The sequence below is a fragment of the Cyrtonyx montezumae genome, unplaced genomic scaffold (assembly GCF_038088225.1).
Source record: "Cyrtonyx montezumae isolate F1298 unplaced genomic scaffold, pur_monq_1.0 scaffold_5, whole genome shotgun sequence".
Classification (NCBI taxonomy): Eukaryota; Metazoa; Chordata; class Aves; order Galliformes; family Odontophoridae; genus Cyrtonyx; species Cyrtonyx montezumae.
Genome location: NW_027072056.1, coordinates 21,400,086 through 21,417,141, shown reverse-complemented (window position 1 = coordinate 21,417,141; position 17,056 = coordinate 21,400,086). Strand labels below are relative to the sequence as shown.

Here is a 17,056-nt window from a genome sequence, read left to right as displayed (position 1 = left end):
CCGAAATGCACGCAGGCAGCCAGCATTGCCTCCTCCTGCATCCTTCTACCATTGCCCAGTGGAAGTGAGGAAGCAGCTCTTGGCCACCTGGGTTGGCAATTTCCTCCCAGTGGAACACTAGAGATGGTACTGAGGCACGTTGGCAGTGGGCATGGTGGGGGTGAGTTGGGTTGTGTTGAGTTGGGGATCTTAGAGGTCTTTCCCAACCTCACCGAAAACCTCTTTCCCAATCTCACCGAAATCTGAGAAATGTTTTTCCCAGAGTTTTGAATTACAGGGCCTGATGCTGCTGAAGGCTGCTTCCTAGCAATGGTTTCCAACCATGAAGTCTGGAAAAGACCTCTGAGATCCCCAACCTCACCCACTCTGCCCTGAGTGCCACATCCTCACAGCTCTGAACAGAGACAGTGACCCCCGCACTCCCTGGGCAGCTGTGCAGTGCATCACCATTTCTTTGGAGAAGAAATGCTTCCTAATACCCAACATGGCCCTCCCCTGGTGCAAGGTGAGGCCATCACTTCTCATCCTGCTGCTGTTACCTGGGATGCTCAGGCTCCCCAAGACAAGTTAACTTTTGCGATGTGTTTCTTCCTCCTCCCAACTTCTGAAATGAACTGAATTAGAGACCTCCATCCCAGCTCACATAAATGAGTTGTTAACCTCAGAACTAACTTCAGGTCAGCGGGCTGAATAGTTCAGGTTCCCACTGCATTTAATTATGAAACCAGGTATGGTTCCTATGTAAAATCTGTACAGAAAGGAATGTGTTTGGAACGGGGTGGGTTACGTTTCTCCCAGCCCTGATTGCAGGGCCAGGCTGAGCCCCAGCCCAGGCTTCTCCAGGAGCCACCTCCAGCACAGAACATAATGTAGGGGCTCATGAAAGTGACAAGGCTGGGCTGTGATGTTATTGGCAGGAGCTTCCCACTGCTGAAATGTCATCTAGCTCTTTGGAGAATGGGGTGGGCAATGCAGCTCTGCTAGCCAAGAGCCAACCAGCAGGAGCTGCAGGAAGGGCTGCTCGCTGGATCTGACTTGAAATTAATAAGGGAGAACCAAGCCAGGGCAAGGAGGACCCAGAGGGTGGTTCAGTGTGTTCCTTAAGTACAACGAGCCCCATAGGACAGATGTGAGTCTGGATGCACGCTGTGGGGACAGCTCCTGGTGTTGGCAGCAGCAGTGTCCCCTCTGCAGTAGCACAGCACTGAGCCAGGCCAGCCCTGCTGCTCATGGCTTGGAGTGGTTTGCCATCAGCTCTGCTTAAAAAGGAGGAGAGCAAGCTGTTTGACAGCGCTCCCAGCGCCGTTACCTTGTTCTTCTTTTATTATCCTGGAAGCCTCCCCTGGTTTCCGTCACCAGACCGGCTTGCAGGCTCAGGAATTGCTGCCAAAAAGTGAAATCCAAACATGTTTTGCAGTGCTTTAGATAGAACCAGCCAGTGCTAGCCCAGTTCCCGGAGCTGTTAAAGTGGTATTTCCCACAAGGAAGGATGTGCATCAGGACGGAGACGGCTTTCTGTTTGGTAAATCAGATGAATGCTAATTAATACACCGGTGATTGCGTTATTTTTAAAGAAGCGAGTCGCATCGGGGAGAAGATAAAAGTCATAAAAAAAAAAAAAAAAGATAAAAAGTCATGACATATTAATGATTCAGAACGTATGCCGGAGCTGGCAGAACAGAAAGTATGATGAATAATTCAAACGAGACAGGATTTTCCTCGCAAGGTCGGAGAACGTAAAAGGGACGGCTTTGGAGAGCTCGGCACTGCCTGGGGACCTCCATCCATCTGTGGGCTGGAGCCGAGGAGAGCGTGTTGGAGCATCCCTGGCCACAGGGCTGAGCCCGGACCTTTGGTGCTGGATGGATTAAGGGCTGCTCTGGAGCCCAGGTCCTTGCAGGGCACGCAGGCAGCGATGCCGTAGGTGGCGGTGAGCGACTGGGCTTTCTTTTTTTCAAGATGGCTTGAAAGAGGAGGGCTGCTCTGGAAGATGAACGTGAGTACCGTGCGCATCAGATGCTTTCAGGCGGCTCTTTCTGTGCGGAGAGGTGTGGGTTCGGGAGGCAGATCATGCGCATGGCGTGAATGCCTGAGGGTGCAGGTGGGAAATCCCTGCTCGGTGTGAGGTTCCTGCACGGTGCCCAGCTCCCTTGGTCCTGGTTCTGACCCAGCTCAGAGCTCAGCACAGCCCCAGTGCCTTCAGCAGTGTGCGGGGCTGGAGCCGGGTGCAGGAGATGTTTGATTTGTAGCAAAGTGCACTGCAGCTCACAGATGCGATTCGGCACCTACAAGGTCTGCAGGTGCACCCTGCGCTCGCATTGGGTGCATGACATGCAAAGCCCCAGGAGCCTCCAGAGAGACCCTGCTGCACCCTAGGGTAATATTTTTAACCTTATTTTGTTTCTTGATAAATATGACTCGGCCTTGACCTGCGTGTCTGGCAGCTGAGGTTGTGCAAAGCAATCCAGGGTGGCTCTAAAGTGGCGGTTGTTTGTGAGTGGAAATGAGAACCTTTGGGCATCTGACTGCCTCACAGAGCAGCCGGTGCTTGGATGGATAGGTTCTGCTTTTTGCTGCAGTCCCCATGTGCAAGGAGGAGCAGATCCTGTACTGCTGTGATGGCAGGTGCTGGGCTGCGTGGCAGTGACCCGTGGCCCTGAACTGGTGCTGGCTGTGTCTGAGGCACTGCAGAGATAAGTGTGGCATGCACCGTGTCTTGCTAAACTGTGCTGTGTCATGCATGCCTGTTATGGCAGTGGAAGCAGGGAGAGAGGTGGCAGAACAGAGGCTGCATGGGGAGGATTAGGGCAATGAGTGCTGCCCATCAGAGGGGGCTCCCACCCCAGTTTTGGGGTGCTGGGCAGGTGGTACCCCAACCTGCATCTGCTTCCACAGCTGTCCAGGGAGTGCTGGGGTCACTGCCCCTGGGGGTGTTCAGTATCACAGGGATGTGGCACTGAGGGACACGGGCAGTCGCACGGTGGGGTGGGAATGGTTGGGTTGCGGATCCCAGAGGTCTTTTCCAACCTGAATGGTTCTGTGGTTCCCATGGGAAACCCTGCACACTGGTGCACAGCAGGAATCGTTAGTTTTAGTGACACGGGCACCACGTGGACTCCACACCACGTTCTCAGTGGCAGATGGAGCACGTTGTCCAAAATGTGGGATTGGAAAGCACTGTTGCAACCTTGCTCACATGGAGCATCGTGGTGTCTTCCCCTCTAAGCAGCAGCATCAGGGCAGTACTCGGGCTCTGTAACACTTTGTCTGTCTCTGGCAAGGACAGAGAGAGAGGAAAACCTCCTCCTATGGGGTATGATGCGTGCAACAGCCTTGAACTCTCTTAAAAAGCCTTTGGACTAAGAACTGTATTTTTAAGTACTGTGTCCCTTTAGAGACGTGCCCAATTTTAGCTGGCAGTGTGGTGGAAAGCAGAGATTTGTGCCCAGCGAGGCTGTTCCCTGTGCCACCCAGCTGGTGCCTCGTTCCTTATGGACGTTCTCATGACTTAGGGTTCCTTGCAGTTCAGTGGGAGGGCTGTGCAGTGTGCTGAGGCTTTGGGATGAGTTTCCTGAGGCATGCAGCATTCTTGCTGGGGGAGGATGGCTGCTCCCCCTGTGCTTGCCTGTGGTGGGAGATGCTTAGGGTGCGTTTTGTGGAGCATCTTACTTACCAAATGGGGGAGGGGAAAGGTGCAAAATGAGAGCGGAGTAAGAGTGGGACAGCATAAACCTGCAAATCATTTTCCCCTCTGCCCTCCTTTCCCTCAGCAGACGTGCTCTAAATCTCCTCCATCCCACTTCCTCCCATAATTAATAACAACCCCAGTGAGGCTGAGCCGCTGCTAATTGGAGCACAGCACGGGCAGTGCCAGGCCAGTAAGAGGATTATTGGCTTTCTGTGCCACTAGTTCCAGTGTCAGTGGGAGCCCCCTGGGTCAGCAGCAGGGCAGAGCACAGCAGCCTGTCCCCTCCTGCCTCCTCCCTGCCTTCAGCTCCTTCGGTGCCTTCCCCATTTTATCTAGTCTGGGTGGTCATGGAAGTCAGCTTCAGGTTTTTCTGCTGCATAATATAGGATCAGGCTTTGCAGCACTGCAGGAGGAATGCAAATGTTGACACCAGGCTTTCTTGCAGCGTGTTCAAAAATACCCAGCCCGCCTACCTCGCACCTTCGGAATAGCTGAAGTTTGTTCCTTGCAGGACTTCTGCAGAACAAACCACAGGAGCTCTCAGGAGCTGAGCCCAGTCTATTGCTTGTTCTGTCCTGGTGTCATGGAGCTCCTGTGCTGGGCATGCTGATCTGTAAGGTGTTCAGGAGGCACAGCTGGTTTGTTTAGATGTTGTCTTGGAGCACCTGCAGGAGCAGAATCACAGAACTATTAGAGTTGGGAAAGACTTCTGAGGTCCCCAGCCCACCCCACCCACATTCCTGAGTGCCACATCACCACAGTTTTGAACACCCCCAGGGACGGTGATCCCAGCACTCCCTGGGCAGCTGTGCAGTGCATCACTGCTCCTTTGGGAAATAAATTCTTCCTAATATCCAACCCGAACCTCTCCTGGTCCAACATGGGGTCATTACCTCTTGTCCTTGGGTGGGACACAGCACGACCCTGATGGTAGCAGCAGAGACTGGGACACGGAGCTCTCATCCAAGCAGCCCAAGCTGGAGGATCCACTTGCCCATCCCAACAGGGTCAGCTCCCTGCACCCTCTGGGGCAGCCCAGAGGGCTGGGGTTGCTCAGTGCCCAGCAGCAGCTCGCTGTTCCCCATCGTGATCCAGCAGTGTCAGTCTGTCCTGCTGCCCCGTGCTGAGGGCACAGCCACTGCTTCGTGCACTCAGCTCTGCCTAAGTGGGTTATGGCTGGAGATTAGCTGGAAATACCTCTGCTTAAATAGCCCACAGATTAGAAATAGACCTTTTCGTTACAGGAATAGGTCATGGCAGTTTGCTTTCTATTTTCTGCCTTCCTCTCCAAGCATTGGTGCACCGAGTTCAGCAGAAGCTTGACCCACTGCTCAGCACATCGGAGCTGTCAGCTGCAGAGCTTTCAAACTCAGTTGATTAAGAAAACATGCTTCTGCATCCTCCTGGCCACAGGCTGGGGTCTGCTCTGTGCAGTGACCCTGACCCCTGAGCTGCTTCCATTGCACGCAGGTGAGAGCCAGGAGGGCTCTCGTACCAGGGGTGAGGGTGTAGGATGGGCCTGTTCCCATTAAGGAAGCATTGCAGTAATTGTTGACTTGCTTCATCACTTTGATTTCCAGTATGTGGATATTAAATAACGCTCCTTGAGGAGGGAAAAATAAATGTTCCCCAAGAGTTAAGAGCCTATAGAGAAAAGCATAAATTCATCAGATGCGTTTGGTAAAAACAATTAGAAATAATTTAACTCGACACCAATAGCATTAAATGAGATTATGGGAAGCTGAAAAACTCTGCTCACCATTTAATAACATAATTGCATTGGGTCCCCATGCGTTTCCCTTTCTCAGGACGGCTGTGGTGTTCCCCCACCGGCTGCATCCCCACATCTCTGCATGGGGACATTGGGGCTGCAGTGGGTATGGTCACTTCATGCTTCTCCTCCTCCAGCCACAGCAGGGCCTGGGATGCAGCAGTCATTTCCAAGCTGTACAACTCATTTAAATGACAGCAGTCAATTATAAACAGGCGATAAGTGCCATTGCAGAAGCAGAGCTTGGCAGCTCCCATACCTGTGTGGTGGGGTGGCAGCTCTGGCCGCATGGGGTATGGCATGGGATGGTGTGGCACAAGGTGGCATGGCACGGCCCCTAGGGAAGCACCAGGCACTTCGGGTGCTGGAAAAGCTCCAACACAGGCCTGATTTCAGGAGCAGAGCTGAGCTCTGAGGACCCAGCCCAGCACTCGAAGGCAATCAGTTAAAATGAGCAGTGACTGATGTAACCAAGGCAAGACAAAGCACATACAGTTGCTTTCAGGCTAATATGTAGATTTATGCAGAAAACAAATATAAAGAGCTGCATCTGTTGCGAGCGAAGTATAATTCATCATCAGGGAAGAGGTTTTGTTTCCTCGCAGCGACATGTGCTGTAGTTATGTATTTTATTTTCCTTGGGTTTGTGTGCAGTTGTCGGGTTTTTTTGTTTGGTTTTTGGGGTTTGGGGTGTTTGTTTTTTTTTTAAGGTTACATTTCTGAGTTGGGAGACAGAATAGGAACAGAAGACAGGCTGAACAGATTCTAACGCAGCAAATGGGCCCTTTACTCTGGGGCACGTCCCAAGGACCACAGGAGGGTGGGCAGCCCCAGGAGGTGGCACAGCAGAGAAGCTCAGAGCTGGCATCCATTGAGCATCTGTCCCATAGGTTTGGGAAGGCAGTCTGGGGCTTTGGGCATGGCCCTGCTGCTGCTCCGTGGCACGTTCCTGCAAACGGCTGCGTTAAGCACATCATAAATCATTAGGGAAAAGCAAAGCAGCAGCCTGTACTCCTGTGAACCTGAACTGCATCTCAATGTTGAGCAGCTCATAAAGACGCAGAGGCGAAGGAATAGAGGGAGATAATTGCCCTTGGCTGGGAGGTGGAGAGCAGCAGAGGTGGTGGATTCGGGATTCAGAGGTGCTTGGGCTGAGTGGGACAGCTGGACCCATGAGTTGGAGGGCACCTGCAGGACCATCTCCAGCCAGAAAGACTCCTCTGGAGGAATTGCTGAGTGTTGGAATTGTACTCCAGGTGTTGTCTACTTGAGCTTGGGCAGCAGGGGTGCACTGGGGCACTGCTGTCTCTGTTTCCCTTGATGTCTTCAGCTCCCAGTGATGGTCCCACTGTACTCAGTGCTGGGCTCTCCACTACTGGAAATACAGTGAGGTCCTGAAGTGTGTTTGAAGAAGGGCAACAGAACTGTGAGGGAGGGGGATGTGAGGTCACAGTGAGTTTGGGGTCAGCCTCTGCTCTCAGGGGTATGGCGAGAGGCGATGGCCTTGCATTGTGCCAGGGGAGATTCGGGTTGGATATTGAGAAACATTTCTTCTCCAAAAGGCACCTGCACAGCTGCCCAGGCAGTGGTGGGGTCACCGTCCCTGGAGGTGTTCAGAACTGTGGAGATGTGGCACTTGGGGACATGGTTGTTGAGCTGGGGTTGGGGATCTAGGAGGTCTTTCCCAACCTTAATGGCTCTGTGATTCTGTGCCTTGCACAGCACCCATGGGGCAGTGGAAGGAGCAGCCTCATCTCACTGGCACGTAATTACAGGGTCGGTTCCTCCCATCCCACTGCCCTCGGCTCCCCGTGCACATGGAGAAGCAGAGCAGGAGGGTTTTCATTACAGAACTGCTCTTTGGCTCTATGTGACCTCCTCTGTGCATGCTGGAATTCCTTGGTTAATAGGTTCAGAGTGACTGCAAAAACATCAAGATGCGGCGGTGCTGCGCTGGCGTTGTGCATTTGAACTATTTCAGCTATTTCCTCACTCACATTCCTTACCAAATGTGCCTGTGAAACCAGTTTATAAAATGGCTTTTTTTTTTCCATGTGGCCTTGGAGATTACACTGAATTCCAGAGGCTCCTGCAGAGATAAGGGGATCCCTACTGACCTTGCTCCCTGTTTACCCAGTGTGTTTGCCCTGAGTGCTTTGTTGGCCCTCCTGGAGCCAGGAGAGAAAAGAGGAGAAGGGAAACCCACAGCCTCACTGGTTTCATCTAACCCCAGCAGTGTGTCCTCACTGGGAAGAATGTGTGACAGTGGCACGTTGCTGCCTTCATTGTAGAGGAGGATGAAGAGGAAGGATTGGTTCCCTGTGGTACCCAGCATCTACACTGCTTGGCAATAGAATGAGCCATCCCAACCACTGGTTTGCCTCCAGAAAGACAGTTCCCAGCAGGTTTCAGCAAGTCACCTTCTGCCCTATTGAAATGGGCAAGAAATACCTTCAATTGAAGGGGATTTGTTCCTTCCTTGATTCCTTCATAAGCCATGGGGAGCAGGGAGGTGTGGTGGTGCTTCTGAAAGCGGAGATGTGCATTTTCCCCCCTTCAGTGCCATTATCTGCACAGGGCAGGGGCTTGGAGCTCAGCAATCTTTATGATCCCCTCCAACCTGAGCCATTCTATACATATTCCCCAGATGGGAGAATGGGAATTTGTCTCAGAGTTTGGCCTGAGATGCTTAAAAACGTGTCCAGTGCAATACTCAGGAGAAGCCCTCTGCCATCAGCAGAGCAGGACCACAGTGTTCAGGGCGTGATTTCCTCCTCTTCCTTACACCCCCCCACTCTAAATTAAGCAAAGGATTAACGTGCTAAATTTAAATACTGAAACCTGCCAATGTGAATGGAGTTTGCTGAGTCTCCCCAATGCAGCCCCAAAAGCCCAAAGCAGTGCCTCCTCTGCTGGCCGGGCTGCGGGGGATTCATTTCATCAGGCAAACAGCACTAATAGGAAACAGCGGCAAGATGTCGAGCGCGTGTTGCTCCTATATATAATTTGGCCTTAAAACACAAATTTCTGAGTTCCTGTTTGCTTTTGCAGTATGGGAAGGTGTCTGTCACCATGGTATCTGCGTGCGCCTCTCAGCAAAAAATCACTGCCTCTCAAAAAAGCGGCGATTTTCCCTTAGAAATGCGGTCAGGCGGGAGCGAGCTGCGGGGAGAGGCAGAGGACAAGGACTTGGACATCGGGAGGGCAGTGGGTAAAAGAGGGCTCCCAGAGGGGGCACGCACTGACTTCTGGCTGTGAGGTGGTTGGTGGAGGGCTGGGGCTGTGCAGGACGTGGTCCCCAGTGGGTGACAGCCACTGTGCAGCTGTGACATCCCGCAGCAGTGGCAGGATGCTGGTGCAGGGAAGGGGAAGCTGTGCTGCTCTTTAGAGGCTTTATTATTGTTACTTAAAGGAAATCCATGACATGAGCTGCTGTTGTTTGGAGGAAACGTGCGTTGCTGGCGCTTGGCGGGGCAGGTCAGCACCATTTCCCTGGCAAAGCCCCAGCTGCATAATAGCAGGCTCAGCCTGGAAGCCCCTGCTTTGTCAGGTAAAGGCAGTGTGTTTTCTTGGACCAGTAGTAAGCACTAGGCTGCAGCAAACCCATTTGTTATGAGGAACACAGGCTTCCCTTGCATTAGCCCACCCAGCAATTCAATGGGAGCTCTACCCTGTGAAGGCACTGGGGAGGTCGAGTCCATGCATTTGGCAGCAAAGTTCAGTGTATTTAGGCTTCCAAAACTGGGAGAAACCTGAAGTTTTCCAAAAAAATGCCAATCCAAAAACATGTGGTTGCGTTCAGCCCCCGTGGGGCTGCTCAGTGCCTGGGTGCAGAGCTGTGGGTGATGCTCCCAATGATGAATCAGGACAGGGAAGGGCAGGAGGGGCCGGCTGAGGCTGCTGGGCTTCCCTAACCTCCTCCTTCCCTCACCTAAAAGCTTCTGCACTTGATCATAAGAAAAGGAAAGCACCCGAGGGGTATTTTAGTATGGGTTAAAGTAGTGCCAGAACAGTAAAACAAAGTAAGTTTGATGGCTTGTGGTAATAAGCAGTCTGGCTTTTAGCGTGGCCCTGCACTTGTACAATGAAAGTTGGAAGTATTCTGTTTCCGTGCGAGATTGCTGTTTCAGAGCAAGCTTTGTATTAAAACCTCCTTTGCACTGAATAAAATAACTGTAAAGCATGCTCTTTCATCTACAAGGACTTGTGCTCACACTCTCCCCCCTTTAAAATTCGTATGAATCTCGAGTTGTTCATCGCTTTGGAGGAGCAGCCCATTTGATGTAGGCTTGTAAAAGGGAAGGAATGACATATGTGTTTGGAATAACAATAACTGGTTTCTTCTAGCGGAGGGTCAAGTGGAAATATGGTCCCTGTGTATAATTAGAAATGTAGAGGGCTGATGCTGCAAGGGGAAACCAACTGCGTCTGTCTGCAAAGAGAGAAAAATAGAAAGTTAAAAAAAAATAAAAGAAGAGAGAGAAACTTAGACAAATACCGTTTGCTCTGCAGCTTGGTCAGGAGGTGTTCTGCCCTGCTGAGGCCTGGAGGTGAGCTGAGGACTCCTCGTCTTCCACCTCTGAGCTCTCTTTTCTGCAGATATTGGGTATTAGGAAACGTTACAGTCGGGCACTGTAACAGCTGCCCCGGGAGTGGTGGGGTCACCGTTCCTGGGGGTGTTCAGAACCGTGGGGATGGGTTGGGGTTGGTGATCATTGCCAACCTGAACGGTCGTGTGGTGTCACAGAGGGCAGCGGCAGAAGTTTGGTCTCCTGTTATCCATCCCGCTGTGTCTGTCCGTCTGTGTGTACCATTCCTGCGAGGCCGGCCGGGTGCCTCTCTGAACCGCGATTTCAGCGACTCAGAAAGCATCGCACTGAAATCAATGCTGGGGCGGGACTGCTGCTGCGCCGGGCTCGCCTTTGACCAGACGGAACGTAGAAGGCACGACTCGCTTACTGAGTCTCCATTAATGGGCCAAAAAAGAAATGGGAAGCGTAGGCAAAGTGCTCCTCCGCCCCGTTACCGACCCCGGGGCCGGGCCCCGCCGGCGGCCGCCCCCTCCCCACCCCTCCCATCCCTCCCCACCCCTCCCCGCAGGCGCTCTGAGCCGGGGCCGCGCGGCGGAGCCTCCGGGGCGGTCGGTCTCCGGTACCCGCGGGCTCAGACCGGGATATATACGTTTGTTTGGTTGTTTTTCTTAATAATTTTTTAACGCGAAACCTTTCGCTTCTTTCCCCCTCCGCCTCCTCCCCCGGCCAGGATTCCCGTGAGGATGGCATGGATTTAGGCAGCGACGCCGGCAGCAGCCGCTCCAGCTCGGAGTCCAACTCCAGCAAAGTGACTCCGTGCTCCGACTGCAAGTCCTCGCCGTCCCCCGGCAGCTTCGACCTGGAGGCTCTGGGCGACGATTCGGAGGAGGAAGAAGAGGAGGAGGACGACGACGACGACGAAGACGACGAAGCCGCCTACCTGCCTCCCCGCAGCCCGGGCTCCGCCGATGCCCTCCGCTCCGCTCCCCCCCTCCGCCGCTCCCCGCAGCGCTCCGCCGCTCTCCGCCCGCGGCCGCACCACCGCCCGCTGCCCCCGAAGCAGCAGCAGCGGCGGAGCGGCGGAGGAGCGGCGGGGCCGGGCGGGCGGAGGGTGCGGAGGGGCGGGGGAACGGCGCAGCCCCCCCGGGAACCGCAGCCGCCCGCCATGGACTGGGCGGCCCTGGAGAGGCACCTGGCGGGGCTGCAGTGCCGGGAGAAGGAGCGTGGGCAGCGGGCCAGCCCCGCCTCGGTGAGTGGGGGCCGGGCGTGGGGGTGGGAGAGAGCGCAACTTCGCGGAGCATCCGTGGGGTCGCGCGTTGTGTGTGTGTGTGTGTGTTTGCGGGGGGGGGGTGGGGGAGGCGGTGCCGGGGGTGATGCTTGGCGGCACGGCTGAGCCGCAAACCCGCAAGCGTGATTTCAACGAGGGGAAACGCCGCGAATTGTTTCCACGGTCGCGTCATCCGCAGACGAAGTCTGGTAGAATTTCGTGCGTGACTTCGAGCCGCGAGAGCGGCCGAGAGCTCCGTGCGAACCTCCTGAACGGGAGCCCCGCGATGCGCCTCGCCCCGCAGCTTCGCGTTTCTTTTCTTTAAGGCATTCCTACCCCTGACATCCTGTGAAGTCATCCGGCTCGGGGAGGTGGGGGATTTTCCCCTAAATCCTCGAATTACAACTAATTGCTGAAAAATGTGGGCGGGTCCCGGGCACGATGAATAAGCTCAGAGTGTGACAGCACCGTGCCCAGGGCCTGAGCCCGGGAACCTCAGTGCCTGCGGACAGGTAACGTCTCTAATTGCTGCTGTTTGTGCAGAAAGTCGGCTTTAAAAAGAAAGCAAGCTCGTTTTTGTGGCTTGGAGGCATACCTCTGCAGTGCTATCTGATGAACTCCTGCTGCCCCGAGCTGCAGGAAGCAGCAGCGCTGCTGGAAACTCGTTGCCTCCGGTTGTGTGCTTAGCGAGGGGAGGGCTCACCTGAGGAACCCTGCCCAGGTGTGACTTGCTCAGTCTGCACAGAGACTGGGGGCTCCTGGGTCGGGAGGGATGCGTGGTCTGGAGGGCAGAACTGTGGGGTTTCAGGGCAATGTGATCCAGTGTCTGATGTAGTGGTTGGCAGCAGCCCACGGCAGGGGTTGGGAATAGGTGATCTTTGAAGTCCCTTCCAACCCAGACCGTTCCTTGCCATGATGTTTTCCCGAGGTTCAGCATCTCTCTATTTGTAACAGTGTCATCTTGCCCCGCTGGGAAGACAAATGTTTGGGAATGTGAAAATGGTGAAGTGAAACCAGGCATGGGGGGAGAGGGGCTGTTTTTCTCCAACTACGTTTGAGAAAAGAGATTTCAGTGTGAGGCCTTGGTTGGTGTAATGTAAGATGATCTCGTTAGCAGGGGCACAGTGCAGAGCAGCTGTTGTTTTGAATGGGAGTGTTTCTATGACTGATGTATGTGAGCAGGAATCCAGTGTGGAGTTGGAGAAATAGGGAATTCTTTCTGCTGTGGGCAGTTGTGAGTTGGTCTCGTTGTGCTCTGGGAGCTGGCTGTGACCTGAGCCACCACGCCATGCCCTGGTGCTGGTGTGGGTGGTGGCTGTGCCGTGCCTCTGCCCGTCCTGGCTTCTTCCTGAGGCTCTTTGGCATTTTGGAGAATAAGTCTTGAAACATCCACCCATCTCCTGGAGGAGCAATCCCATTTCTGCCCATAGTTTGAAAGCTCATTGCAATGCCTCGGGAGCGATCCCATCATCAGCACACACCGCTGTCCCCCTGCCCAGCTCCCATCCCACTGCAGTACTGGGAGCACAGCAGGAGTGCTGTGCTGCGATTTACGGGTGCTTCGGAAGCAGGAATTGCTGCTCACCGTTTCACTAATGGTTCTAATAAAATCAAAATCAGCATTGATGGTTTTAATCCTCTTTCCATTACATCTCTGAGGATGGCGGTTGCAATCGATAGCGTGTATTTTCCAAAGAATAACATCTGCAAATTCCATAGTCGATTAAAAAAACACTCAGAGGGCAAGGAAAGGGCTTGGTCAGCCAGCTTGCCACCAGAATGGACTTCAGAGCCTGTGACAGTCAGAAGATGGATGGCACTGCTGGATGGACTGTGCTGTGCGGAGCAGGCTCGCTGCAGGCAGCGGTGATAGCAGCTTTCCCCTCAGTCTTTGGTCCCTTTGGCAGGACACGACACATTGTGCATCAGCACGGCCTGCCCAGGCTTGTGCCTTGCCTCTGGCATGTGGGCTCCTGTGTTGTGCTGAGCATAGTTGTGTTAGGAAGTTAGATTTGTTTCCTTCTGAATCATTTGGCTCTCAAAGCTGTCTTGATTGAGGGGAGATGGGCACAGGGCTCTGCTCTGCTCCAGTCTGTGGTTCACCGTGGCTGCATGCCCAGAGAGGTGGATTCAAAATATGGATTGTGGTCCAGGATTAAATCTTGAAATGATTTAGTGGCTGTCCTGGCTGGGTCTGGCCCAGTGTGTGTGTGCTGGCTGAGCTCAGTGGGAGTGCAGTGCAGAGCTCCTGCCTGCCAGTGTGTTCTGCCTCCAGCGTTTTGAGAGCAAATGTTTGCTTGGTGAGATGGACAGCAAGGTTGTTCTCACTTAAAATAAGTCATAGATGTTTGATTGTGCCTTCTTTAAAGCACTGGGCTCCTTGTCCCAACAGGTGGCTCCCCAGACAGGAGTTGTCTGAGCCTTCACTTCTGACACGCTCATTTTTAAAATCAAACTTGTGGCTTGAGGGGGATTGCATTTCTGTCATTCCTGTGATGTAGAAGCCCTGCCAGACCTCCTCATGCACCCGACAGCAGGGTGCCTGCACTTTCTTATTTATCAGCTGGAGCACCTCTCCGAGGAGGAAAAGCTGAAGGAGCAGGGCTTGTTCAGCCTGGAGAAGAGAAGGCTTCCAGTACCTAGAGGGAGATGATAAACAGAGAGAGAGAGCAACTTTTACATGGTCTCATAGTGACAGGACAAGGGAGAATGGCTTTAAACTAAAAGATGGGAGGTTTAGGTTGGATGTTAGGAAGAAGTTCTTTGCACAGAGGGCAGTGAGGCCCTGACACTGCTGCCCAGAGCTGTGGGTGCCCCATCCCTGCGTCTTTAGGAAATCCATTCATTGGGTTGAACAGGGCTGACCTTCCTAATGCAGAGTCTGTGACACACCTGGTGACACAGCCCAACACGGTGACTGCAGCGTACTTCGGCCGCTTTCCACCCAGCTCAAAGGTCAGATGAGGTTGGCAGGGTGTTAGTGGTTCTGCCAAAGCGTGCCCTGTCAGTCAGCTGAGAAAACAGCTGTAAGTGTGCTGACGGGCTTCGTTCTGGAAGAGCACTGGTAATTATACAGACTGGGGAGATGTATGTTTGCTGGTGCTGAAACTGGACAGGAAAGAGGACAACAATTAATAATCTGAAGTAAGAACTCTACAAACTACTTCCATCAGTGCTGCATTAAAGGAAGTGCTCAATACGTGGGGTGAGAGTGTGCAGATGCCTTTTCAGTGAACAATTCTCCTTTATCTGAGCATTGATGCGATGGGAAGCACTCTGTTATGGACCCCAGCAAGCTGCCTGGTCGCGTGGTAAGTGGCTCTTTTGTTGGTGTTTTTTTTTTTGCTGTACAACCCCTGCTCCTCCCCTCACACAGCACTGATGTCTGGGGTTGAAGGAGCAGCAGGAACACTTGGTTGGGTGCTAGTTATGCACTCTGGCATCTTATCCTTGCATACTGTGTATGCTAAGTGAGGCAGAGTTTTCCAATTAGTCCTGCAACGGATGTTGAGATTTACTCTAGCATGAGGAGTTTCCCTGTGCTGTGCCATGGTTTGCACGTGCCAGTGAGCAAAATGAACTGTTCTCCAGGATTTTGGGTAAGAGCATCACGTGAGCCTTCTGAACAGCAGAGTGTGCAGGTCGTGTGCGAGTCCCCCTGTGGAAACAAAGGCATTCCTTTCCTGCACTAAGAAACTTCTGTTTGGCAGCTATTTGAATGAACACCTCCACTTGGCCACGGAATTGCCCTTGCTGTGAGCAGTGGCTGTGATTTCTCAGTGATGGGGCATGGTACGTTTGGGCTGTTAACTGTCTCTTTGCATGAGAAGTGTCCTTGGAGATAGCCAAAGTAAAGCAGCACCACGTTTGGAGCCGAGATGCTGGCTCAGATAAACAAAGTTCTGACCTCCATCCCAAATCCATCCCACTTCTGGGAGTAAAATGTTAATGGCACTGCCTGAGCTGAGTTGTTCCCTGAGACAGGAGTGCTCCATAATAGCTGTTGTCTATGAGGGTTTCCAGCTTTTTCAAGTACTTGTTTCACTTTCACCCACTTTGTCTTTCCCCATCGCGCCTATGGAGTCATTTGCATCACAGCAGCAGTAGATCTTATTTATACCACCAATTTTGGTTTCCTGCTCAGTGATCTATGGATCACCTTTAAATGAGAAAACTGCACTGAAGCCATTTCTTTCTACCTGTCCATGTTTTGTTAGCATGAAAGCCAAGTGTTCGTATGGGCTGGAAGAATTAATGACAATGGGGTGGGGATGGGGGTGGAAAGAAAAAAAGGAAGGAAAAAGGAGAAGAAAAGAGGAAGGGAAAGAGGAAAGGGAAGGAGAAGGGAGAAGAGGAAAGGTGGGGATGAGATTTACTGCTCTTGGTTGGTAGGTGGCAATGCTGGGAAAAAAATGAAAGAGAGCTGTATGGAAGTGCTTAATTCTTTATGAACACAAAAACTGGTGGTATCTATGGTCCACAGAGGATTGAAGTGCTTTTAGTGAGTTATTAAAAATTTAATCTAAATTTTTTATTTAATGCAACTCCCGTGTTGAATTTATTAAAGAGGGACTTGGGGAAATAGCAGAATTCTGTGCCTGGGTTGTGCATGGCCATCATGTTTTGTTTTCCTTCCCAATAGGAGTTTGATAATAAACTGATCTCAGTAGTTTAAAAACAAGTATTCTGTGACTGATGCTCCTTGCTGAGCTCTCTGTGTGTTGGCATTAGTGCCTCATATCTGGGGCATATCTCAACAAGGACTGACACGAGCTGGTGAGCCTCTCCTTCCTTCTATTGCTTTGTCCTGTGTTCCTCCAGCTAGAAATCACAAAGCCAGCTTCTAGCTAGATAGGAAGGAGCCTTGTTTTTCTTTTATTCCAGAGGAGGACAGTTCTGGTGAGGGTTTGGGTGTTGTTTTTTTTCCCATACAGGGAACACAGGGAGCTGCTGAGGGTTGTTTTGTTGAAGGGCTGAGTGAGTTCTGGAGCAGTGTGGCAAGGACATGGCAGGACACCAAGCCCCCCGTGCCTGGTTTTCACCTGCACCTCATGAAATAGGGTTCTGTGTTAGGTGAAGGCTCTGTGCTCATCACTGGCTCCAGCCTTGCCCTGGGCAGACAGCTCTAACACAATGATTTATGTTGCACTGCAGCAAAGCAGAGAAAAGAAGAATGTTCTTGAGACAAGAAAAAAATGGTCTCAAATGCTCATCTCTTTTTCTTTTTTTCTTTTTTTTTTTTTTTGGCAAGGAAATGGGGCAGCTCAGATGAATGCATGCAGAATTAATTGCAATTGATAGAGATGCACAAGCCCTGGTGCTGTCGCTGCTTTGCACCGAGGTCAGGTTGGGTGTTAGGAGATGTTTGTTCTCTGAAAGAGCAGTGATGTGTTGGCACAGGCTGTGCAGAGTGGAGGAGTCACCAGCCCTGCAGCGTTCAGATCTGTGGGGATGTGGCACTGAGGGATGTGGGCATGGATTGGCATGGAGTTGAAGATCCTAGAGGTCTCTCCCAACCCTCGTGCTTCTGTGATATACTGCTCAATGTGTGCTTGCTAATTACTCTTCCATGTGGGTTTTGTACCAAACAGAGCTGGGATTGAGCCCACAGTTGCCCAAACTCCAGGTCAGCCCCTGCCCTCCCATGGTGCACAGGGATGGGGTTGATAAGAGCATATCAATAGCTGTGCTGCTGCAGTGTTCCTAAAGCCTTGGAAAAGTATGTGTTGGTTTGCAGAAGTTTGGGGGCTGGAGGAATGAACGCCACTTGGGCTTTGTTTTCTGCTCAGGGAGCTCCT

The 17,056-nt window shown here is 52.4% G+C and overlaps 1 protein-coding gene across 3 annotated transcripts in view; it reads left to right on the top strand.

Annotated features, from left to right (window-relative positions):
* Window positions 1–17,056, top strand: part of SCHIP1 (schwannomin interacting protein 1) — a 128,646-nt gene that overhangs the window by 93,411 nt on the left and 18,179 nt on the right. For 2 of the 3 annotated variants that reach the window (XM_065747865.1, XM_065747866.1), the window contains exon 5: window positions 10,722–11,240. In XM_065747865.1, the coding sequence (XP_065603937.1) occupies window positions 10,722–11,240 (519 nt within the window). Of the gene's footprint in view, window positions 1–1,215; window positions 1,997–10,721; window positions 11,241–17,056 lie in introns of those variants that run through there. The other variant, XM_065747867.1, reaches the window with a different exon arrangement.